General features: G+C 40.5%; 1 protein-coding gene across 1 annotated transcript in view; it reads right to left on the bottom strand.

The window, feature by feature from the left end:
- Positions 1-27082, bottom strand: part of LOC136863806 (uncharacterized) — a 125156-nt gene that overhangs the window by 8634 nt on the left and 89440 nt on the right. The window contains exon 3 of the mRNA XM_067140144.2: positions 4606-4766. Coding sequence (XP_066996245.2) covers positions 4606-4766 — 161 coding nt within the window. The remainder of the gene's footprint in view (positions 1-4605; positions 4767-27082) is intronic.

Below are 27082 nucleotides of genomic sequence, written 5' to 3'. Positions count from 1 at the left end.
CGCTATTTGCTTTACGTCGCACCGACACAGATAGGTCTTATGGTGACGATGGGACAGGAAAGGTCTAGGAATGGGAAGGAAGCAGCCGTGGCCTTAATTAAGGTACAGCCCCAGCATTAGCCTGGTGTGAAAATGGGAAACCACGGAAAAACATCTTCAGGGCTGCCGACAGTGGGGTTCGAACCCACTATCTCCCAGATGCAAGCTCACAGCTGCACGCCCCTAACCGCATGGCCAACTCGCCCGGTCAGTATTTGATCAATATATGGACACATGTTGTGGAAATGGAATCCTTACACACTACTACTGCTAAGTGACATTTACCTAACCAGCAATGACAATACAGACTCTGAAGCTGACAAATTTGAGAGCATGCCGAAAACTTTAGAAAGAGAAAATAAAACAAGACCTCACTCTTCCACACATTTGGTCAACTTTCGAAGTGTCATGAATTTCTGTGAACTTTCTCAGCTGCAATCAAAGGAAAACATCTTGGAATTTTGGCAGAGGAACAAACACACAATGGCCCAGTTGTATATGGTAGCCACTACAGTCTCAGCCGTTCCATCCACACTAGTAATTTAAGTGTGAAAGACTTGTTTCGTCATTACAGTGCCTTGTTTTTTCTCATCAGTGCAACCTACACGGTGAAAAAATAGGAGTTTTCTTGTTAATCAGGACTAATTCACAGTAGGCATTATTGTCTGGTTATCTCTCCATTCCAGAATACATGCACAAGACAGTCAGCCATGCCGTCCCAATGTAGTTGTGAAGGCACATGCAAAAAAATGAAATGGAAGCACTATGCCATTCAACTTATAAACATTTATTTTCCTTATTCATTTTTGACTCTGCTTGGTTGGCAAGGCTGACACGCGTGACCTATGCTTGTGAATTTGTATTCTGGAATCAATCTCTTCCTAATGTACATTTGAATATATTAATTAAACCATCGATGAAGCATTTCTTTACAATTATATTTGCCCCCAATCTGTACTGGTAATGTAACCTTTATATACCAGTATGAAAATACTGGTACTGGATGTACTTTACCTGTAATAATAATGGTTTCCACAATTAAGGTTATATTTGGGTATAGGTATTTTGTAATACTGGTATTCTATCCAAACCTAAATTATTCCAGTATTCAGTCTCTGCTTACATGCAACTTCACGTATTGTATTCTACTGTAAATACTATTCAAAACAGAATCAAGCTGATGATGCTCAACAACCCTGTAGTTCAAACTAGAGTCTGCCAATTTATAGCAAATTGTGTTAGCAACTCCTTTGAGCTTATGAAAGCATATCGTCCAAATCCATCTCCAGAACCATTGTTTTCATTTTAGTCAGCATACATGCCAGTTTAGATTCTATTAAAATCCCTATTAGGAAAAATTTCAATGAATGCGAGCAACAACTTGAGGGCTGACTTGCCAAGGAGGTACAGGCATGCTCTGTTACATGGGTTTGATTTCCCCTCAGGAAGTGAAAGATTTAGAAATAAGAGGTCCACATCTGGAGAGGGATATGGCTCTGAGGTTCACTCAGCCTACATGAGCTATGAGTACCAGATTAATCCTTGGGCATAAAGTTGGCCAGGCACAGAGGTAACCACTCTTTTCCACGGTTACAGTTAGTAGAGGAAAACTGAACTTCCACTAATGACTGATCAAGGCTTCATTATAACTGCTAGAGAAAATTATGACCACGGGGGTTAGCAAGAAAGCATAGGACCCACTAAGTTTCAGAACAGCAAAGGAAATTGCCTACTTGAATGCCGAGTGAGAGATAAGTTTCCAAAGATGTCCATGGGGCTTCCGAGAGCCTTGAGGGTGGTGAGACGATATATGGCAAGGCACAGTGACAACCTTCCTAGTTATTTTTAACTGCCTGGGGAAGGAAGTACATCAGTCGCCTTGATAAAGAATACTGCTATGTATTCAAAATGTCAGCAACATGTACATGAGATTCATAAAACAACAACACGGTCCAAACTGGAAAAGGAACTTAACAGTAATTTAACAGACTGTGGAAGGATCACATCTAAGCTTAAGAATGGTTTCTTATTTCAAGTTCATGCATATGCCAGGATACATAAATAAAGTTACACACAGGATGCGACTTCTCCTTTTCCAATCATAACTCAAGTAATAACACACAGATTAGGCATATCAAGACTTAAAATCACAAGATTTCTCTTTCCTTTCCAATCAAAGGTATAAGATTAGCAGACGGGTTGTTAAGTTCTGAAAAGGTACCGCAGCTGGCCTTCCTTGGAAGTGTACCTGAAAACTGTTGCACAACCAACCAGGTTTCAGTAATCGGTTCCTAACTCTGAAAAACGGGTTCTGCACGATGGATTTCAGTGTCATTTCCTACATTGAGAAGCCATTACTTCATCTAGAGGAGTCCTAGCCCAAATCTGTTAGCGACTCTAAGGATCTGAGTCATTCAAAAATACTCAATGCTGTAACCTCACTGCCGGCAGAACTAATCATTGGCTCCACTACCTGGCTGCCTCATCCAGAATTTCACCCGCCCATGGATCCCGCTAGCAGCTTACACACGAAACTAATTCGTCATTTCCCATATTGGCAACCTATTGTCTTCTGAAACTATCACCTGATACTATAATGTCACCTTGTGTTTGATCAATCTAGAAATTCTGTGTTGACCTGTGGTGCGGTGATTCACAGTGGTGTATTAGACTGCTCTTCGGAGCTGATCACATATAACCTAGTCATCTGCAACTCAAATTATTCAATCCCTAGTACCATTTCAAGTGAGGAGGAGAGATGGCACACATTACATCCCTTCAATTGATAAAGTAGGCTATTGTCATGAGTATGAGAGCTCTAACCTCCATTACTTTATGGGCATCAGGAAATTACGCGGGACCTGTCACGCTGATGCAGCTTGTTCAATTGGAGTTTGCCAGGTGACTTTTTCTGCCCTTCTGGGGCTGTTGAATGAACCAGTCAGTGCAATTAGCAGGGGCCCAATCCATTGAATTTACAATACCATTTTGAAACTTTACTCTTGAAGTCGATTAAAGTGAGTGGTGGTGTTGTTGGATTTTCCTTTAACAAATTCAGGGTGAGTTGAACCCCTACATGGCAGCACTTGACTGCGCACTACTCCAAAAATATGGGTGAATTATCTCGCCTTGATCTTTAGTTAGTAAGATTGTACCAGAAATATGCAGGCATCTGTGTGAATATAAGACAGACCCCCTCCCCGCCTCTCTCTTTGCCCTACTTCCCTTTCTCTGTAGAATTTGGCATAAGTTATATATAATCTTAGATTTAATTGGGATGTTTGAGTAGTTAGCCAAATATGTTTTTATTGAAGTTGGTCTTCATGTTCTGTGAATGTAAAGCTAAGTGTCAGACCTTGGTCTTATTGTTGGTCTATTCATCTTTTACCCCAACCTCTCTATCGATGGGTAACCTTATTATTAATGTGCTTTCAACATCCAGAGTATATACTGTATCTATGTTCTAATTTATCCCTGTTCCCCTTTCTTTATTCTTAAAATGTTCATTCTACTAGTTGTTAATTCTTCAAGATTTGTATGGTCGCAAGTTGTCAATGTACAGTGTATTATGTGTCATATTTATTTTGGGTCATGTAAAACACATGTTCCTACTCAAGTCATGTTATATATCTTAAGGTTGTATCCTCAGTTGTATCCTCAGTTGATGTAACTCTAATTGATACATAAATTACAATGGTAAGTACTCTTGTTTGGATTAGAGGTTATTCTCTTATTTGTTTATCCTTACCCTGTTTTACCTTGTTGAATCTCTTCACTTTGGGATAATGCTATCTTCCCTTGTAACTTTATTAAATATTTTTCGATCTCCATGGCCTCTGGATTTATGCGCTGTCCTGCCTCACTGGTTCCCAGCATAAATTTATAGGTAATTTTGTTCCTTCGCCACGAGCAATTTTTAATGCAACTTCGTGTATTGAAAACACAAATATATATATTTCATGCTAAATGGCACATCCTCTGAGAATTGAGCTTGAAGCTCTGATTTCCTGGCATACTACGTCTAATGGGTCATTACGATGACACCTTATTCATGATAATTATAACTGTTAGTTCTTTAATACTGTTACCATATGTTTTCTTTTTCAGGTAGTTTATAAATTTATTACTCAAAGGTAGTTTCGGCAGACTGAAGAACCTAATAGTTATATATTAACTGAGTCAAAAGTAAAAGGAGATGGTTTATAATAATAATAATAATAATAATAATAATAATAATAATAATAATAATAATAATAATAATAATAATGTAAAGAAAAGACCTGCAATATTAATGATATGTTTTAATCACCTTCTAACAATCCTTAGTGAAGCAGTACTGGTTATACGGTTTACCCAATTATCATATAAAATACCTGGTAAGACAGCCAATATCCCTGTTATTGTAGAAGTCCCTAATAAAATCCAAAAATAAACTTGAATATATGTGCTTGTAAACCATTATATCAAAAATTAGCACATACTATTAGTGCAAGCTTCAGAATGATGGTTATCATGTAATGCCTAGCCTATTCAGTGAGTAGATTTATTTGATAGTTTTCTACTTACAAATAGAACTCCTTCACACTCGGACAGGAATTCTACAGCAACTGTAGCCTTAATGTGAAGAGTTGACTCATTTCTACTCGTTCCACCAAAGAGAGTTCTGATGTCCGTCGCATACTTGTACTCGTACCTCACATCAGGTAAGTATTTGAATTTCGATGCAGCTGAAAAAAAAAAAAAGTACAGTCATTATATAGTATTTCTCTTAAATTCCAACTGAGCTGCAACATTAATGCACTTTACATAACATTTCTTCAAAATATTATTTTCAGCATAGCCATACATACAACATGTTAAACTGTTCAATATTGTCAGAATGTGAAGGGAAAAAAATGTGTCTTCCTCATTATCCAGGAATTTAACAGCTGTACAACACTTTCTAAGGTATGGGATGACCTCTCTTGTCAACAAGTGACACAGAGAACATGTTATTTAGTAAATGGTGACAAAATCAATTCCTTGCTAGTTGCTTTATGTCACACCGACACAGATAGGTCTTATGGCGACGATGGAACAGGAAAGGCCTAGGAATGGGAAGGAAGTGGCCGTGGCCTTAATTAAGGTACAGCCCCAGCATTTGCCTGGTGTGAAAATAGGAAACCACGGAAAACCATCTTCAGGGCTACCAACAGTGGGGTTCGAACCCACTATCTCCCGGATGCGAGCTCACAGCTGCATGCTCCTAACCGCACGGCCAACTCGCCCGGTGGAAACCTTTCTGGACAGTACTAAAGAATATTAGAAAGGGAGAGAAAAATTAAATCAATTGTGTTTAGGGTAAATCAGGCAAACTCATAATAGATCCCAGCGAGTCAATGGAGAGGTGGGTGGAATATTTTGGAAATGTTCTCAACATAATAGGAAATCCTTCTGGTGATGGTGCAAACTACCAAGATCATGGGGAGGAGGACAATGATGTTGGTGAAAGTACATTTGAGGAAGTGGAAAGCATGGTAAATAAACTCCATTGAGATAAAGCTGCAGGAATGGATGAAATTAGACCTGAAATGGTGAAATATAGTGGGAAGGCAAGGATAAAATTGCTTCATAGATTAGCAAGGAATGATACAAAGGTACCTTCTGATTGGACAAAAGCAGTAATTCCATCTACCTATAAGCAAGGGAACAGGAAGGATTCCAACAACTATTGAAGTACAGTATTTCATTGATCAGTATACCAGGCAAGGTGCACAGTGGCATTTTGGAAGGGAGGGTGCGATCACTTGTTGAGAGTAAGTTGGATGAAAACCAGTGTGGATTCAGACCACAGAGAAGCTGTCAGGTTCAGATTTTCAGTATGTGCCAGGTAATGGAAAAATGCTACAAGAGGAATAGACAGTTATGTTTATGTTTCATAGACCTAGAGTAGCATATGACATAGTACCGAGGGAAAAGATTAAGCATTAAGGATTAAGGATAGTATTAAAAGCAACCAAAGTCATTTATGCCAGGCAATTGGGCTGTAGTGAGAATTGATGGTAGAATGAGTTCTTCGTCCCAGGCACTTACAGGGATTAGACAAGGCCATAATTTTTCACCTTTGTTGTTCAAAGTTTCCATGGATCATCTGCTGGAAGGTATTAAGTGGCAAGAAGCAATTCAGTTAGGTGGAAACGTAGTAAGCAGCTTGGCCTATGCCGACGACTTGGTCTTAATAGCAGATTGTGCTGAAAGTCTGCAGTCTAATATCTTGGAACTTGAAAATAGGAGCAATAAGTATGATATGAAAATGAGCCTTTCCAAGACTAAAGTGATGTCAGCAGGTAAGAAACCTAAGAGAATTGAATGTCAGGTTGGGAATACAAACCTGGAAAAGGTAGATAATTTCAAATATTTAGGATGTGTATTCTCTCAGGAAGGTAGGAAGCAAGTGACACTGAATCAAGATGCACCAAAGCTGCAGTGAAAATTGATAAATAGATGTAGTGATTTTGCAGTTGTAATCAACAGTATTCTGTAAGAAGGAAGTCCGTTCCCAGACAAAACTATCTTTATACTGTACTCAGGATATCTCATCCATAAGCTGGAAGTAACAGACATGAATGTAATGAGAATGTAATGAATGCAGGTATAAGCAAGTGGGGACAAGCAGGAGGGGTCTCAGAATGAGGAGATAAGTTAGGAATGAACTTGACTGATGAAGCTGTATGCATAAAATGGCTTTGGTGGTGGGGTCATGTGAGGCAAATGGAGGAAGATAGGTTACCTAGGAGAACAATGGACTTTGTCATGGAGGGTAAGAGAAGGTGAGGAAGACAATGGCAACAATGTTTAGACTCAGTTTCTAAAGATTTAAAGATAAGAGGTATGACACTAAACAAGGCCACAGAGCTAGTTGCAAGTAGAGGATTGTGGCAGCGATCAGTAAATTCACAGAGAATTGCAGACTGTACACCGAAAGGCATGACAGTCTATAATGAAGATTATGTATGTATGTATGTATGTATGTATGTATGTATGTATATAATACTAGCAGTTTATCCAAAAGTAACTGTTCTCGGCTATAGAATTCCAATGTAGCCTAGGTAATTCCTCTTTATCGTTCCTTCATAGACAAAGGATATAATGATTCTTAAAATAATTGGAGCATAAAGCACCAAAACTCAAAGCGCACAACAGAGAAAACATTTGACATAGATACAGTCAACTCAACAAGAAAACTAGTCAAAGTATTGTGAAATTTATTTTACACATGGCTGGCTCAAATGCCTGGTGCCAGTTCCTTACTTAAGTTTCATAGTAGAAGCATAGTGAATTCCTTTATATATTTCTGAAATGGAAGGCATGTCCTTCTAAAAACTTGAAACAATTATAAAATAATTTTGTTAACTTTCTCAGATTGGCAAGACCTCACTAGATACTATTTTTAAGTATTGTGCTATGAGAAGGTTCTTACAGTAAGTTATATCATCATTATCCCAATATAAAATTTTGGAAATATGTTAATAAGACTATAAACAAATTTTGAAATATATTTAAAATATGATCTGAGAAAGTGAAAATCAAAATTATTCAATTTTTATTTTTACTCCCCACTGTTTATATACAGTAATTTTTGGAGACATCGAGGAGCAAGAATTTTGTCCTACAGGAGTTCTTTTATATGCTGGTAAATCTATTGACACTTGACTGGCATAGGCTTCTTCAGCACCTCTATATACCACCCAACAGAGCTGGGATTAAAACTGCCAACTGGGCTCAGAAAGCTGGCACTCTACTAACTGAGCTCACTCACATGGGAGCTGATGTGAAGTGCAGCCTTTTGCAATCACCAGCAACCCTAAAACAAGGCTTATAAAAGTAACAGTAATGTTTACAGTCAAAGAGTGCCAAACACACTGTACCACAGAGCCATGATGTCTTTATGTGATACTGCACATGCTTGGCATGTTTCCTGTCTCGTGTACATCAATAACTGCCGCATAAGATTCTGATTTTACTGAGCTTGATACCTGCAAACGCTTAAGTGCGGCCAGTATCCAGCATTTGGGAGAAAGTGGGTTTGAACCCCACTGTCGGCAGCCCTGAAGATGGTATTGTGTGGTTTCCCATTTTAACATCAGGCAAATGCTGGAACTGAACTTTAATTAAGGCCATGGCCACTTCCTTACCTCTCCTAGCCCTTTTCTCTCCCCTCATCGCCATAAGACTTTTCTGTGTCAGTGTGACGTAAAGCAACTTGCAAAAAGAAAAAAATTAGAAACCTGATTCAGGGCATAGGCCTGTTCCTAAGCTAACAAATACTGTATGTGGAATAAGTTTATACTACTGTGTGTTTAGCAAAATGACTTGTAATCCTCATGCTCTGGCACAGATACTGGTGAATGAGATGATGCAGAATTACCAAGCGAAAGACACGGCTGCAGCAAACATCAACAGGAGCATTGCATGGGAATTGTGTAACTAAGCAGAGAATCATGTCTAGTGTGGGATTTTTATGTACACAGTGTGGTGTGATAGTGACAGAATGTCAGACACTTTAGCCTACTTTATCTAAATTCAGTGAAATGCTGGACACTCCAGCACACAGCACGGTAACCAATTCCAGTTCCCATGAACCATCACCCTCAGAATGAAATGGAAATGTGTCCACAAACAGTTTTCTGAAAAGACAGAGTCAAGAAAGCAAAGAGTTGCAGCAACTGCCTGAAAATTCAAGAAATCACTAAAAAGTGAGGCAAACAGTAAAGGCGCTTGAGGGAGGTGGGACGCTAGAATACAAAAATACTTGAATTCGCGATCATACATACTTCAAATTCTGCAATCCACATGACATAGGACACGTAATTCACTACTGGCATTTTAAGATGTGGACAAAAGCAGCAGCTATCTTGCCGTATATTCCCATTTTAAGGCCAGCTGAGTATTTCCTGCAGCAATTCAAATGTTCCTATAAAATAACATTAAGCATGATCACAAAATTCGTTACTGGGTGGGATGTTATTCTTGACACTGCCATAAGGATCAGAGCATTGCGGTTAATAAACAGAGTACGGCCTTCATTTCTGCTAATGCAATCAATGCAGATATGGTGTTCAATATGGACCAAAATCAATTTTAGTATGAATTCATTATTTTTCTTTCTTTTTTTTCTTTTACAAGTTCCTTTAAATCACACCAAAATAGATAGGTCTTTTGGCGACGATGCGATGGGAAAGGCCTAGGAGTGGGAAGGAAGCGACCATGGCCTTATTAAGGTACAGCCCCAGCATTTGCTAGGTGTGAAAATGGGGAACCATGGAAAACCATCTTCCGGGCTGCCCATAGTGGGGTTCGAATCCACTATCTCCCAAATACTGATCACACTTAAGCAATTGCAGCTACCGAGCTTGGTGAATTCATGTTAAATATGACACTATCAATGACTGGGGACAAGATGACTGAGGATGACTGAAGTGCACACCTGCTTTCAGGAAGTGGGTGGTAAATTCAGCAAAGGTGTTTCTAACACACTACAAAGTAACCGACCTCCAAATATAGAATATGACTGCAATACCAGTGGTAAGATGTCAACAGCTCTTGTACTGCTCTGGATGCATAAAGCACTAGAACCGGAACTGGGGAGAGCATTGCTTCTGTTGCTGGATTCATGGTTTGAACAAACTTACACAAGCAAAGCCTTCAAATACGGGGATGTAAATTTGCACACCGAAAAAATACCACTTAAAACCACAAAGTAATGTCAGCCTCTTCATGTCAATTTCTTTCATCAGTACGAACTATTTGTGTGACGCATGGAAGAGTACATACGTCATGATGAGGAGAGTACTGTCAACCTGTATGAGAGGATATTCGTTTTCAAGTTGCATTCTTTCAATTTATATACAATCAGTTGAGTACACTAGAGTACCAGACTATGCTTTGCTACCTATGGAAAGCATCTGGATACGTGTTACAGGACATGCCAATTCTGTTCCATAATGTGTTGGACATCAATTTTGCAGTTCTTGACATACACAGCACTCCTGACTGTGGTTCCAGTGCCATCATAATTTGCTCATGGTGTGAGATGTAACTTTGTTCACAACACTGCCTTCCAACATCACATTACCACAATGTAGAATGAAGTGCGTATATGGCATTTGAAAATTCAAGATGCTGTATGTAATCTCAGCATTTACAACCGATATTTCACAGGTACAGTGTGTTTGGTACATTATGACTGCAAACATTACAGTTGCGCATCTTGCTTTCATAAACCTTGTCTTAGGGGTTGAGGAGACAGCAACCTCTTATTCTTATTCCCATTTATTATTTATTTACTGAAAATTGTAATACAATTTAAAGATGATAGACAACATTTGTCCACACACAGCACACATGTCTACGGACAGCTTGCATCATGCTGAGGTCTTCTTGTGGCCGTCAAGTATGCTGATCCTTCCCGACAGAACACATGTTTGGTTTATGGGTTTTTTACAGTCTGATTACGTCGCACTGACACAGATAGCCTTATGGCGACGGTGGGATAGGAAAGGATGAGGAGTGGGATGGTAGTGGCCATGGCCTTAATTAAGGTACAGCCCCAACATTTGCTTGGTGTGAAAATGGGAAATCATGGAAAACCTCTTCAGGGCTGCTGACAGCAGGATTCGAACCCACTATCTCTCGAATATCAGCTCACAGCTGCGTGCTCCTAACCGCACAGCCAACTTGCTCGGTGAGCACATGTTAAACAGCCTATAGACTCTACTATATATGTTATGGCCTATGTTCTGTTTGTGAATACATAAGTTAAGTAAATTTTACTCTACATAACTCGAAGGTTCAGAGCAATATTATCGTACGTAGCATTTCAAAACTTTAACAGTAAAGCAAATTAAAAGTTTGCGTATGCCAGAAATAACAATGGAGTCTTATGGCTATCACCATTCTAGGCAATACTGACAGCCATAAGTCTCCATAGTGATTTCTGGTGACAGCCATAACTCTCCATGGAGATTTCTGGCACACACAGCAACTTTCAATTTCCTTTACTGTAAAATGTTTAACTAGTTACGATAGTAGTGTTCTGAACCATTGAACTATGTAAGACACTAGTGAGTCCACAATAATGTTATTGGTTTTATGTCCCACTACCTATTTTTACAGTTTTCAAAGACGCTGAGGTACTGGAATTTTGTTCTGCAGGAGTTCTTTTATGTGCTGGTAACTCTACCGACATGAGGCTGGCATATTTGAACAACTTCCAAATACCACCAGACTGAGCTAGGAACAAACCTCCCAACTTGAGCTCAGAAAGCTAATGCTTTACCATCCGAACCATTCTGCCCAGCTGCTAGTGAACAATTTAGCATAGTTGTGATCATGGAGCCAATGGTAATCTTTAGTCAAATTCAAAAATGGAGAGAGTTTTGCATAAGTAGCGATTTGACTAGTTCATTATTACAACATTCTGATGACATTTAGTCCTAAAAGTTTAAAAGGAATAGTCAGCGATAGGTTGGCTGGGTATGGGACAGTTAAAGTGATATAATCACTGGCTTCTCACCAAGGCAGTAACACATGGAATCCCAGTCAATGCATGTAGGCCTAGAGTTTCTGAAATAAAAGTCACATCCCTGTCATTTGGATTCCATTTAAAACTGGAGGTCCTATGGTTATGATCATGACATCAACAGTCACGTAAAACTGCAAACTTACTTTTTAGTGATAGCCCTAGGTTAGAAACTGTTTAGATTTGTACTGCATATGAGTTTAGATTTAAAATTATGTTTCTATATTGATTTATAGTTCATTATCCAGATTTTGTATTTGGTGTCATGTATTGGACTTGTGTGGGTGGAAGTCTTTATTTCATGATGTCAAGACTAATGAAGTTATTCACTTTCCCTAACAATTACTAAAATGTCCTCCACTAAAAATTCCTGATCTGCAATAGGGTCCTGAACATATTTAATACTTGATTTAATAATTATTATAACTCACACCAGCTGTTATGAATTTTTTATTGACACACTCCAATCTACTAAGCAACCAGTAGGCCTACTGTACTGTTCTCCTAAATAACTTATTGTGTGTGTCCAACCCTTGTTCAGTTTCTCTAGGAGGTTGGGTAGAAAGTGAGATAAATCTTTGTAGAGAGTTTTTATGACGATGCCTTTCTGATGTCAACCATATTAGAAGAGTTGATGAGATGATATATGATAGTAGGAATGGAGAGGGTGTAACTAGTGCTGACACATAGCTGACTCCTGTTGAATAGCATGAATAGCACCAAGGCAAGTCTGCTTGAAACTTAACATCGCCATCCGATTGACAAATTACCATCAACAGTGTCATGTACCATCACTCCGTATGAATACTGGAATTGAATTCAAGCATTTGGCTTACAATCTAATGTTTAGAAATTGTATATCACCACCTCTCCCACCCCACCATCCAACATTCTAATGGTGAAATTTTTACATTTTTTTTTTCCTGATCAATTGGGCTCGAACTGGCTAACCACAGTGTTAGACCATAGAGACTTGATGCCTTAACGATCGTGGCCACCAGGCGGGCTCGTAAATAACTTACTAATCTTCTGAAATACCTTAGGTATCTGGAAGGGCGATGCCTCTTTTCAATAAGATATAGCTGAATGTTTACACAAAAAGAAATGTTTCAGGAATATTGGGTTCTGATTATTATTATTATTATTATTATTATTATTATTATTATTATTATTATTATTATTATTATTATTATTATTATTATTATTATTATTATTATTATTATCATTAGTTTAATGACTTGACAACATGCATTAAGGGGTTGACAAGTAGGAGTCTTTACGAGTTATAAGGTCCTTTACACCTTTTCACCTTTTCAACTAAAATTCACAAAAAAAAGTGCTGAAGAAATTAACATAGGCCCTATTATTTCCTTTAAGGGGCTGACACTCTATGTCAGGTTCTGATAAGCCATTCGAGAGAGATTCTCTCACGTTTAGTGATAGTGAGATAATATGGAACAAAAACGATAAAAATATACGGTAACCAAGAAATGAGGAAAATTAATATAATAACAACAAATAGGATGCCAAACAGTAATAGTTAATTCTAAAAACAACTTAGTCTTAAACCCAAGAAGTGTTTATGATTTTATAATACTTTTATTACTCACAGTATCTTGTTACTTAATACTCTTATCGTTCAGGGCACTATCTATAGTGATGGGTAGCTCGTGAATGAGTCGTTCAAAATGAACGCTTCACTCCTATGAAGTGTGAACTAACCACTCATTTTCAATGAACTGGTAGTTCAAACACTTCACAGTTCTCACACTTCATATCATTCACAGTTCTCAAACTTCATTTCGATTCGTCTGTCGCTCGCTCACTCTCTCTCTCTTCCCTACTCTGACTAGCTACGTAATTCATTTCCTCCTTTACTCCCAGTCCCATCCTACCTGTCAACTGTGTTATTACGCCGTTAATGATAACATACGAACACACGGACAACCCGACAGAGTGACCACAGCAGACATGCAAATAAAATGCTTACCTTGTGAATCTGGAAGTATAAAATGCGCTGAATCCACAGTCGAAAGAGTATCTTCCTTGCAGGAGTGTTCATCTCACACAACACTTATGGTACCGGTAATTAATTAAACAAAACTGCACGTGGGGAATAGACTAATTAAATAAAAATATAAAAATGAACGGACTTTGTATCACTTCTTATAAGTAAAGAATGCCTTGAATCCACAGCCTAAAGTGTATCATCCTTGTATGAATATTTGTCACATAATCAAAATTTCACTTTGGAGAATGTCCGACTAGTTGGCTGAATGGTCAGTGTACTGGCCTTCGGTTCAGAGGGTCCCGAGTTCGATTCCCGGCAGCGTCGAGGATTTTAACCTTCATTGGTTAATTCCAATGGCCCGGGGGCTGGGTGTTTGTGCTGTCCCCAACATCCCTGCAACTCACACATCACACTATCCTCCACCACAACAACACGCAGTTACCTACACATGGCAGACGCCGCCCACCCTCAACGGAGGGTCTGCCTTACAAGGGGCTGCACTCGGCTAGAAATAGCCACTTGAAATTAAAACTTTGGAGAATAGACTAATGCAGGATGCTAAAGGGTTTATTGTGTCACCTATTCAATACATTATAAATTTTTTACGCTTAGGAATTTATTATTAAATCCATTTGAGACATGTTTTGCCCTTCATTGAGGGCATCATCAGTCATAGTACCTCCTCAAGGCTTAAAAAGGGTCTTGATTAGTAAATAAATTGTAAACATTAAGATACATTACAATGGGAAAGTCACAGTTAAACAATATAAGTTTATAGACACAGTAGTCGGCACCAATGCGTAAAATCACTGGGTATTTTAGCAGAGTCCAGCTGTGTAATTAAATTTAAAAAATCAAAATGAACGGACTTTATATCACTTTTAAAGACCTGAAGCTGGAATCGCCTCTCCTAGAGTGCTTTAAGTACGACGATTTAGCTCTTCCACTAGCTTCTCGGCCATCTGTTTCACATCACCACGAATATCAGAGTTATTGGCAAATCTGCAACACCATCTTTTCAATGACCGAATGAGGAGTATAACTTTTGACGCAGTGACCAGTCTTTCATTGCTCATTTCCTCAGTACAATCTTTGAAAACTTTCACCACTTCGCACACTTGTGTTATGCTTGTAATGTCGTCTGCAGAAGCGGTTGTATTGACAATGGATGAGTGGACTTCAATTAAAAATGAGAGCTACTTGTTAGTGACAGTACACTATATGAAAGGTGGTGGTGGTGGTGGTGGTGGTGGTGATGGTGGTGGTGGTGGTGGTGGTGGTTGTTGTTTTAAAAGAAAATACAACCAGGCAACCGTCCTCTGTTAAAACTAACCAGAGAGAAAAAAAACTGAAGTGATCCGACACTTCGAAAAATGGAGGTATCGGCCAAAGGAAGACAAGGGCCACGAAGGGCGTGGAAATGAGACTCCCTAGGCCTCGAATGCTCTAATAACGTCGGAGTCGGAAAAGAACACGAGCTGACCAAGGGAGGTCGAATAGGATAGATGAAAGTGAGGAACCTGGCACAAGTAAGTGGAAGCAATGCCAGGACTCAGCTAAAGGCCCCGTAGTCACCAACCCAGGCTCCAAAGTTCAGAGCCCCTGGCCCCCTTCTCTTACGACAGGCAAGGGATACCGTGGGTGTTATTCTATCTCCCCGCCCACAGGAGATTCATCAAGGTAGATAAATAGACGTTTATGGCAGTGGTAGTCATTTTCATTCTCTTTCGGATTGAATTTTTAAAAGGAAAAATGTTATGATATGATGAATAACGTTGGTAACCCTGGTGTTTTCTCCCAGAGTACAGCCAAGGCCAACTAGATATCTAGTGCGGCCTTGGTACAGCTAAACAAGGTATCACGTGGCAGATAAAGACACTGTTGAGTGCATCATGCGAATAAGATGACCCTAGATTAAATGTATTTCCTTCGTTGTATAAGACAGGTCTCCCTATTTATCTTTTCCCTGTCCCTATTAACCATCATCTAGATGCTGTAAGCAGGTAAGCCATTTGGTCCATGATTACATAGCTCTGCCATCTGTTGGCAGTATTATAAAGTATTGTGAAGCTTTATTGACTGAGTGCGATACTGTGAACGAAGTCGCTGCTGAACGACATACTTAGCAGCTTCATCAGGCTTGATTACTTCATGGACGAACTACTTCATTGGAACGGTTCACAGTAAAGAGTGCGAATGAGTGAAGTAGTTCATAGTTAATGAACTGGTTCGACCCATCGCTAGCACTATGTAAATACCTATAGATAACCTCGAAATTCAAAAACTGCCGGCAATTCAATGTTGCCAACACATGATGTCGAAAAGTATCTAAAAGTGATTGTAACCCTGAACAGAAATCTTGGGTCAGCGTTTTGGGCCTTCGGTTCAGACGTTCAGAGGACCCCAGGTTCGATTCCCTGCTGAGCTGAGGATTCTACCTGCGTATGGTTAATTCCTCTGGCTCAAGGACTGGGTACTTCATCTATATGCGACATAAGTTTTAGTTGGTTTTAGCAACACGTGTGTTTATCGACATCTTGCATGTTTTTTTTTTTTTTGCTAGTGACATACCGGTATTTCTGAGGTAACTATTTCACACAATTACTTTTTCTTGTACCTTTCCCACCACTGTCTATATGACCGTATATTGATACAAATGAGTTCAAATCATCGTCTGCGGCGGCGGCGTTGCTGCTGCAGGCGTTGTTCTTGTTCTCGATGCTGCAGAAATCTCTCTAGTTCGTTATTAAGCGCTTGAGTGAGGGAAAAAAATATTTTGATATCGATTCCATCTCTCAGACTCTTAATATTCTTCTATATCTTTGTTTATTTAATTCGTTTACCCTCGAGGGTTGTTTTTCACCCCAGATTCAGCAGGGGGAACCCACCTCTACCGCCTCAAGGGCAGTGTCCTCGAGCGTGAGACATTGGTTGGAAATAAAAGTGGGAAGGAGGACCAGTACCTCGCTCAGGCGGCCTTACCTGCTATGATGAACGGGGTTCTTGTGGGGGATGGGAAGATTGAAGGGGATGGGCAAGGAAGAAGCCGTGGCCTTATCTTAGGTACCATCCCAGCATTTGCCTGGAGAGGTGGGAAATCACGGAAAACCATTTCAAGGATGGCTGAGGAGGGAATCGAACCCCTCACGGCTCAGTTGACCTCCCGAGGCTGAGTGGACCCCGTTCCAGCCCTCGCACCATTTTTCAAATTTCGTGACAGAGCCGTGAAGCGAACCCGGGCTTCCGGGGGGGGGGGGGGGGGGAGGGGCAGCTAACCACACTACTACTACGTTTAACTCCATCATAGAATGTGGCGCCATTTTGACTTATCATTGTATATCGGTTCCCATTTGACTGTGTGGTAATGTACTGTGTCCGCCTCTGTGGTGTAGTGGTTAGTGTGATTAGCTGCCACCCCCAGAGACCCGGGTTCGATTCCCGGCTCTGCCACGAAAATTTGAAAAGTGGTACGAGGGCTGGAACGGCGTCCACTCAGCCTCGGGAGGTCAACTGAGGAAAGGTGGGTTCGATTCCCACCTCAGCCATCCTGGAAGTGGTTTTCCGTGGTTTCCCCCACTTCTTTCCTCTTCCTTGTCTATCCCGTCCAATCTTCCCATCCCCCGCAAGGCCCCTGTTCAGCATAGCAGGTGAGGCCGCCTGGGCGAAGTACTGGTCATCCTCCCCAGCTGTATCCCCCGACCCAGGGTCTGAAGCTCCAGGACACTGCCCTTTAGGCGGTATAGGTGGGATCCCCGAGGGAATAACCAACCATGGAGGGTAAGCAGATTAAGTAAGCCGGGGTTCGATCCTCTGCCACGAATTTGAAAAAGTAGTACGAGTAGTACGAGCTTTTACTGATACAAGTTCTTCCGATTCGTCTTTCTATCTTCTGCAAGCCTCTGAGAATTTACTAAACGTCGCCACAATCCTCGATAAAATAGGTCTATGTTTTGTGACAAAAATATTTCACATTTCAGATTTTAAACATGTTATTTGCTGGTAAATTAGCGTATTATGGTACGTATAGTCGGAGCTGTCCGCCTCTGTGTTGTAGTGATTACCTGCCACCCTCGGAAGCCAGGGTTCGATTCTCTGCCACGAATTTGAAACAGTAGTACGAGTAGTACGAGCTTTTACTGATACAAGTTCTTCCAATTCGTCTTTCTATCTTCTGTAATCTGTCAGTTTTGGATTGTTCGTTAAGATGGAATAATGTTTCTGCGGCATATGTGGGCTTTTGGCTTTATGACTGTATTGTAATGTTTGATTTTTTGCATTAAATGGATAAGCATTTCTTTTTTAAGTTTCCTATGTCAATTTTTGTGCCTTAGATAACTTGTTTGCCCTTATATGAATTGAATGTTTTTTTCATTTAAATTATTTGGTATTAACTCACCTATATATTTGAATTATGTTACAATTTCAATTTTAGTACCGTTAATATGTATTTCTTTTAATGGTGTTGGTATTTTTGGAGCATAATTCCTGTTTTCTCAAATGATATTTTAAGGCCAATTTTATTTGCAAAGGTGTAAAGCTCTGAAATTTGAATTACCGAGCTCGATAGCTGCAATTGCTTAAGTGCGCCCAGTTTCCAGTATTCGGAAGATAGTGGGTTCAACCCCCACTGTCGGCAGCCCTGAATATGGTTTTCCGTGGTTTCCCATTTTCACACCAGGCAAATGCTGGGGCTGTACCTTAATTAAGGCCATGGCCACTTCCTTACCACTCCTAGCCCTTTCCTATCCCATCGTCGCTGTAAGACCTATCTGTGTCGGTGCGACGCCATGTCATCTGAAAAACCAAGGCAATTTGTTTAGATTTTCCTTCTTCTTCTTCTTCTTCTTCTTCTTTTCCTACTTCTTTTCCCACACGTGTGCGAACTGCGTCGCATATGTGGATTTGGCCCAGTTTACTGCCGGATGCCCTTCCTGACACCAACCCTATGTGGAGGGATGTAATCACTATTGCGTGTTTCTGTGGTGGGTGGTAGTGTAGTGTGAATATGAAGAGGAGAGTGTTGGGACGGACACCAACGCCCAGTCCCCGAGCCAGAAGAATTAGTCAGATGCGATTAAGATCCACGACCCGGCCGGGAATCGAACCCGGGACCTCTGATCCGAAGGCCAGTACGCTGACCATTCAGTCAACGAGTCGGACTTGTTTGGATCTTCCAACCTATTTTAATATTTGGAGGGCATTTCCTAAACCATTCTCGCATTGCCATTTCTAGTGCACAGTTACAGTAAATAGTAATAGTGATACTGATAAGCCATCACCCTGCCGTAACCCAGTAGTTACTTCAAATGGGTCTGATAATTCGCCTCTGAACTTCACTTTTGATTTGGTCTATGTAAGAGTTAATTTTATCATATTTACTAATTTAGGATGTAATCCCATGTGTCGTAAAATTTTAATAAAGATTTCCTATGAATCCAATCATAGGCCTTCTTTTTCTGTTGTAATCCATTATCAGTTTGAGGCTCATAATTTGGTCAGGGCAACTCCTCCAAGGCTTGATAATAATAATAATAATAATAATAATAATAATAATAATGATAATAATAATAATAATATAATGCCATAAGACCTATCTGTGTCGGTCTGACGTAAAGCCACTAGCAAATAACAACAACAATAATGATGATAATAATAATAATAACATACATACATACATACATACATACATACATACATACATTATCATTATAGACTGTTATGCCTTTCAGGGTTCAGTCTGCAAGCCTCTGAGAATTTACTAAACGTCGCCACAATCCTCGATTTGCAACTGGTGTTGTGGCCTCATTTAGTTCTATACCTCTTATCTTTAAATCGTTAGAAACCGAGTCGAACCATCGTCGTCTTGGTCTCCCTCTACTTCTCTTACCCTCCATAGCAGAGTCCATTATTCTCTTAGGTAACCTATCCTCCTCCATTCGCCTCACATGACCCCACTACCGAAGCCGGTTTATGCGTACAGCTTCATCCATCGAGTTCATTCCTAAATTAGAATTTATATCCTCATTCCGAGTACCCTCCTGCCATTGTTCCCACCTGTTTGTACCAGCAATCATTATTGCTACTTTCATGTCTGTTACTTCTAACTTACGAATCCTGAGTCCACCCAGCTTTCGCTCCCGTAAAGCAAAGTTGGTCTGAAAACAGACCGATGTAAAGATAGTTTCGTCTGGGAGCTGACTTCCTTCTTACAGAATACTGCTGATCGCAACTGCGAGCTCACTGCATTAGCTTTACTACACCTTGATTCAATCTCACTTACAATATTACCATCCTGCGAGAACACACAACCTAAATACTTGAAATTATCGACCTGTTCTAGCTTTGTATCACCAATCTGACATTCAATTCTGTTGAATTTCTTACCTACTGACATCAATTTAGTTTTCGAGAGGCTAATTTTCATACCATACTCATTGCACCTATTTTCAAGTTCCAAGATATTAGACTGCAAGCTTTCGGCACAGTCTGCCATTAAGACCAAGTCGTCAGCATAGGCCAAACTGCTTACTACATTTCCACCTAACTGAATCCCTCCCTGCCATTTTATACCTTTCAGGAGATGATCCATGTAAACTACGAACAGCAAAGGTGAAAGATTACAACCTTGTCTAATCCCTGTAAGTACCGTGAACCAAGAACTCATTCTAACATCAGTTCTCGCTGAAGCCCAATTGTCGACATAAATGCCTTTGATTGATTTTAATAATCTACCTTTAATTCCATAGTCCTCCAGTATACTGAACATCTTTTCCCTAGGTACCCTGTCTTATGCTTTCTCTAGATCTACGAAACTGCCTATTCCTCTCGTAGCATTTTTCAATTACCTGGCGCATACTGAAAATCTGATCCTGACAGCCCCTCTGTGATCTGAAACCACACTGGTGAACATCCAACTTCCTCTCAACGACTGATCGCACCCTCCCTTCCAAGATGCCAGTGAATACTTTGCCTGGTATACTAATCAATGAGATACCTCGATAGTTGTTGTTGTTGTTGAAATCCTTCCTGTTCCCTTTCTTATAGATAGGTGCAATTACTGCTTTTGTCCAATCTGAAGGTACCTTACCAACACTCCACGCTAATTTTACTACTCTATGAAGCCATTTCATCCCTGCCTTCCCACTATACTTCACCATTTCAGGTCTAATTTCATCTATTCCTGCTGCCTTATGACAATGGAGTTTTTTTTTTACCATCCTTCCCACTTCCTCAAGCATAATTTCACCAACATCATTTTCCTCCTCCCCATGAGCTCGGCTGTTTGCAACACCACCAGTATGATTTCCTTTTACATTGAGAAGATGTTCAAAATATTCCCTCCACTTCTCCAGTGATTCCCTGGGATCTATTATGAGTTCACCTGAATTACTCAAAACATTGTTCATTTGCTTTTTCCTCCCTTCCTAAGATTCTTTATTACTGTCCAGAAAGGTTTCCCCTGCTGCTTGACTTAGCCTTTCCAGGTTATTACCAAAATCTTCCCATGACTTCTTTTTGGATTCAACAACTATTTGTTTCGCTCTGTTTCTTTCATCTACGTACAAATCCCTGTCTGCCTCGGCCCTTGTTTGGAGCCTTTTCTGATAAGCCTTCTTTTTACGTTTACAGGATGCTCTCACCTCATCATTCCACCAAGATGTTTGCCTTTTCCGATCTTTACACACAGTTGTTCCTAGGCATTCCCTTGCTGCTTCTACTACAGCATCCCTGTATGCCACCCATTCACTTTCTATATCCTGAACCTGCTTACTGTCTACTGTTCGAAACTTCTCATCAATCATATCCATGTACTTCTGTCGAATTTCCTCGTCCTGGAGATTTTCTACCCTTATTCGTTTGCAGACCGATTTCACTTGCTCTACCCTAGGCCTAGAGATACTTAGTTCACTACAGATCAGATAGCGGTCTGTATCATCGAGAAATCCGCGAAAAACTCGTACATTCCTAACAGATTTCCTGAATTCGAAGTCGATTAAGATATAGTCTATTATGGATCTGGTACCCCTAGCCTCCCATGTGTAGCGGTGAATAGCCTTAGGCTTGAAGAATTTATTCGTAACAACTAAACCCATACTAGCACAGAAGTCCAGCAAACGCTTCCCATTCCCATTAGCTTCCATATCTTCCCCACATTTACCAATCAGCCTTTCGTATCCTTCAGTTCTATTCCCAACTCTCGCATTGAAATCACCCATTAGCACTACTCTATCCTTGCTGTTGACCCTGACCACGATGTCACTCAATGCTTCATAAAACTTGTCAACTTCATCCTCATCTGCACCCTCACATGGTGAATACACGGACACAGAATTCTTGTCCTAATTCCTACAACTGACAAATCTACCCACATCATTCGCTCATTTACGTGCCTATCAGAAACTATGTTGCGTGCAATGGTATTCCTGATAAAGAGCCCTACCCCAGACTCTGCCCTTCCCTTTCTAACACCCGTCAAGTACACTTTATAATCTCCTATCTCTTCCTCATTATCTCCCCTTACCCGAATATCACTTACTCCTAGCACATCCAGATGCATCCTCTTTGCTGACTCAGCCAGTTCTACCTTCTTTCTTCCATAAGCCCCATTAATATTGATAGCTCCCCTTCGAATTCCATTTCGTTCGCCAAGTTGTTTCCAAGGAGTCCCTCGCCTGTCAAATGGGAGTGGGACTCCATTACTCCCATAGATCCGAGGCTTGCTTAAAAATGTTCTGAGCTCGGTAAATTCATGAAGCAGGATGCTACCCTACTTGCACATAGTCCAAGTGAGGATCTCTCCTCTAACGGGTTATGGACTACCGGTGAATTGTATAGTCCTAGCCGCCTGAGCACAAGGAGGGCCAGGACTCAGAATATGTCCGAGATGCCCACTCCCATTCCATAGCAACTGGTATCCCGACTCTCAGGACCACTTACTAGGCCACTCAGCCGTTGCCTACGGTTCACGAACTAGGACGTGACTACAGTAACCCACAAACATGAATAATAATAATAATAATAATAATAATAATAATAATAATAATAATAATAACAATAATAATAATAATAATAATAATAATAATAATAATAATAATAATAATAATAATAATAGAAGCCTCCGTGGCTCAGGCGGCAGCGCGTCGGCCACTCGCCGCTGGGTTCCGTGTTTCAAGTCCTGGTCACTCCATGTGAGATTTGTGCTGGACAATGCGGAGGCGGGACAGGTTTTTCTCCGGGTACTCCGGTTTTCCCTGTCGTCTTTCATTACAGCAACACTCTCCAATATCATTTCATTTCATCTGTCATTCGTTAATCATTGCTCCAGAGGAGTGCGACTTGGCCTCGGCAGCCGGCACAATTCCCATCCTCGCCGCAAGATGGGGCTTTATTCTTTCCATCCCTGACGCGGTCAATGACTGGAAAACAGGTTGTAGGTTTTCAATATTAATCATATAATACATTATTATTATTATTATTATTATTATTATTATTATTATTATTATTATTATTATTATTAGATGCGAAACAGACCAGAAAACTGATCTCGCAAAGCTCACTTAGAAGTTGTGTATTTCCTTCTTTGCCAGGCAGCCTTCAATTTTTCTCTCATCGTAGTCCTTCGTTTTTCTGTCCACTTGGCTCCTGTCTTCTTTTTGTGGTTTCTCTTTGACTCTACTTCCCCACTTGCTGATTTTCGTTCTGTAGCAGGTTCGGTCTGCGATGTCGGCCACTTTGATTCCTGATTTTTCCAGGTCTTGGCGGATTTCCGATGTCTCCCTATTTGTTTTGATGTTTTCTGTTGCTTCTATGATTCTTGTCAATCTGTTTTCTGGACGGCGTTTGTTGTGTCCGTAAAACTTCAGGCGTCTTTTTCTGTTGTCGTCCGCAACGTTTGAGAGCAACTCGGTTTTCGTACGAAATTGCAGTCGGTATCCTTCGTCAGTCAGTTTTGGGCCGATAATTTTTCTGATGATTTTACGTTCCTCTTTCAGGACGTCTTCGAGTGCTTTTTTTTTTTTTTTTTTTTTTTTTTTTTTTTTTTTTTTTTTTTTTTTTGTAGAGATTCAGTTTCACTCGCGTATAGTATTTCATGTTTGATTACGGTGTTGTAATGTCGAATTTTGGTTAAGATTAAGAGGCTTTTTTCTTTGTAGGCCTAAACGTTTTGCGTTCGGCCGAGGGCTCGCTTGATTTTCTGGATGCGGACTTCGAGGGCCTTCTGTTCTTTTCCTATTGGTACTACAATTTCTCCGAGATATCGGAACTCAGTTACTTTTTCGGTTGTGCCAAATTTCTTGTTCAAATTTTGGAGTTTGCAGTGGTTGCACATGACCTTGGTTTTTGAGAAGGAGATTTGTAGGCCGAAGTTTTCTGAGCATTTCTAGAAGATTTCGATTTGACTGATTGTCTGTTGTACCGAGCTCGATAGCTGCAGTCGCTTAAGTGCGGCCAGTATTCGGGAGATAGTAGGTTCGAACCCCACTGTCGGCAGCCCTGCAGAAGGTTTTCCGTGGTTTCCCATTTTCACGCCAGGCAAATGCTGGGGCTGTACCTTAATTAAGGCCACGGCCACTTCCTTCCTAGTCCCAGCCCTTCCCTGTCTCATCGTCGCCAAGACCAAAAAAAAAAAGAAAAAAAAGAATTTGTCTGTTGTTCGTTTGTTGCGAGGATCGCTAGATCATCCGCGAAAGCGAGACAGGAGATTTTTACATGTTTTCTCATACTTAATGGTTGCCAGTTTCCTTGAGCTTTTAGAGCTTGTTCCCATCTCTCATGATTTTGTCCAGGGCTATGTTAAAGAGTAGTGGGGAAAGTCCATCTCGTTATCGGACACCGATTTTTATCTGAAAATTTTCAAATATATTTCCCATGAATTTTACTTGGGAGGTTGTGTTTGATGAGAGTTAGTCTGATGATTTTTTGAGTCTTGTTGTTCACTCCGTATTCACTCAGTGTTTAGAAGAGAGATTGCTGGTCAATGGAGTCGTATGCTTTCTGGAAGTCCACGAAGTTGCAGATTGTGGGTTGTTTTCTGGTGTATCGTAGTTCCAAGATGGTTTTCGGTTTGAGTATCTGTTCTGCACAGAATTTGTGGGGCCTGAGGCCCACTTGGTATTCGCCTGTGAGTGTTTCTAGTTGTTCCTGTGTTCTTTGGAGGAGGGCTGCGGAGAGGATTTTCTATGCGACTTACACCAGGGAAATTTCCTTGTAATTATTCACATCTTTTTGTGAAGTAGAACGAGGAGGGTCTTTGTCTAATTTTCTGGTAGTTTCTCAGCTGTCCAAATTTCTTGTATGATTTGTGTGAGTTCTTGGAGTGAATCATTTCCCAGATATTTAAGAAGCTCTGCTACGATGCCATCGTCTCCGGATGCCCTGTTGTTTTTCAGTGGCTGTATGTGTCGGTATATTTCCTCTTGTGTAGGTGGGGATGAGTCTGGGTTTGGATTCGGGTGGGGTATATATATGGAAACCTTTCTCTTTGTTCTGGGCAGTTTAGTTGTGACTCGAAGTATCTCACGAGTTCCTTGGTGTTTTCGTCATCTGTGAGTACCAATTTTCCGTGTTGTTTTCTGAAGCAGAGGTTCTTGGGCGTGTACCCATTTAATCTATTGCGGAAGACTCTGTAAAAGTCTCTGGTGTTGTCGTTGCGGAAGTCCTGTTCCGCCGACTTCAGTTGGTCTTCTTGGTTTGTTGATGAGTTTAGAATTCTGTCTGCGGACTTCGCGGAATTTTTCCTCGTTTTCAGGTGTACGATTGCTGATGAACTTCTGGTATGCATTTTTTTCTTTTCAATATGGCGTAGTCACATTCGGTGTTCCAAACTGTGTGTCTGCTCTTCTTCTGTTGTGGGATTTGTTCTGATACACTCTTCATGTTTTTGTCGTGGAATTCGTGCCAAGTTTTTGCTGGGATATTTTCCCATGTTTCCCTGAGATTTGATGTTTTTATTTGTGTTATGTCCAATTCATTGTTTGCCTTGGATTTCTGGTAGAAGCTTTTCGGGGGTAAATTTCACTTTGATTCTTGTTAGATGATGGTCCGAGGCAATGTTGGCTCCTCTGCGGACTTGGACGTTGTGTACTTCTTTTTGTGCTGGGAAGGAGATGGCGACATGATCGATCTGGTGTTTGCCGCAATAGGTGTTGGGTGATTTCTATGTGAAGAGCTTATTGGGGTTGACATTGGGATATTGACATGATTTTCAGGTCGTGTTGTTGACAGAGTTCGATGAGGCGCTTGCCGTTTTTGTTAGTCTTTTCATGTGCTGAGAATCTTCCCGTCTTGCCACTCACGGCTTGACAAATGTTCGCTTTTTCTGTTATTTTTATAACCAATGCTGCAACTATGATAAGAGGTGGAGAGAGAGAGAGAGAGAGAGAGAATATCTTTACGTTTTACAACAAAAAATAAGTACAAGTAAAATAAAAAACACTCATGCTACGGTTCGAATTGTTTTGATCTTTTAAAATTCACAACTAGCTTTCGGACCCGTCAAAGGCAGATTAATTTTTGCATAATTGCTGCAGTAATGCCACCTACCAGAGATGAGTGGCAACAGAACAGGCAAAATACTTCTGCGATCTGTGTCACAGATATAGACTTAGACACGTTTCGTGGCTGGTTGACCTTGCTGGCGAAAAATCCTATGTGGAAGGATTTATCCATTACTATGTGCCTCTGTGATCGTAAGTACTGTGATGTGTTGTGTGTGTGTGTGTTTGTGAAGAGGAGTATATTCGGACTAACACAAACACTTGCCTGCTGCCATTTCTTGATGGATACAGTACTTTTGTATCCATTTTTTGGCACAGGCCAGAGTAAAGTGTAGCTTTCACCGAAGTCCCAGTCTCATCCATGGCTGTGACAATATGGAAGCTGCTGGGGTATGGGTGGTGCTGAGTAACGACATTCAAAGCACGACTAGTGCATCTGAGTGTTATGAAAGGTGTTGCTCATAGGGTCGGTCGTGCTGCAATAGAGCTTTCTGACCCAGTGAGGAAAGCAATGGCAAACTACCTCACTCCTCATCTTGCCTAGTAGGCCTCATTTTGGTGCTGCCATTGGTTTTTGCGGTTTCCTTATAACCGCATAACTTTTGGTGGTGCTATTTGAGGATCCAACCAGCCTCTGGGCTGATGACCTAACAGACAGACAGAACACAAACCCCCAATCCCAAGAATCGAATCCGGGGCCCTCTGAACCGAAGGCCAGTAGGCTGACCATTCAGCCAAGGACCCGCATTCCATGGTAACATAAAATATTCCTAATTAATTATCTCTCTACAGTTAATGATTTGAAACAAAGGTGGTGAACTGCAGTCCAGTTTTTAACGTTTAGCGTTAAGCAAACTCTTCTTCACTTTTTTCATGTTTAAGTGATTTGAAGTTTGTTGTAGAGAATCCTTTATTTTATTTAATTTCCGGATTGAACCGTGTTGTACTTGTACGCATATCACGCACAGTTTGCCG

This window comes from Anabrus simplex, chromosome 2 (assembly GCF_040414725.1).
Source record: "Anabrus simplex isolate iqAnaSimp1 chromosome 2, ASM4041472v1, whole genome shotgun sequence".
Classification (NCBI taxonomy): domain Eukaryota; kingdom Metazoa; phylum Arthropoda; class Insecta; order Orthoptera; family Tettigoniidae; genus Anabrus; species Anabrus simplex.
The sequence above is the reverse complement of the archived record's forward strand: the minus strand, read 5'-3'. Positions and strand labels throughout refer to the sequence as shown.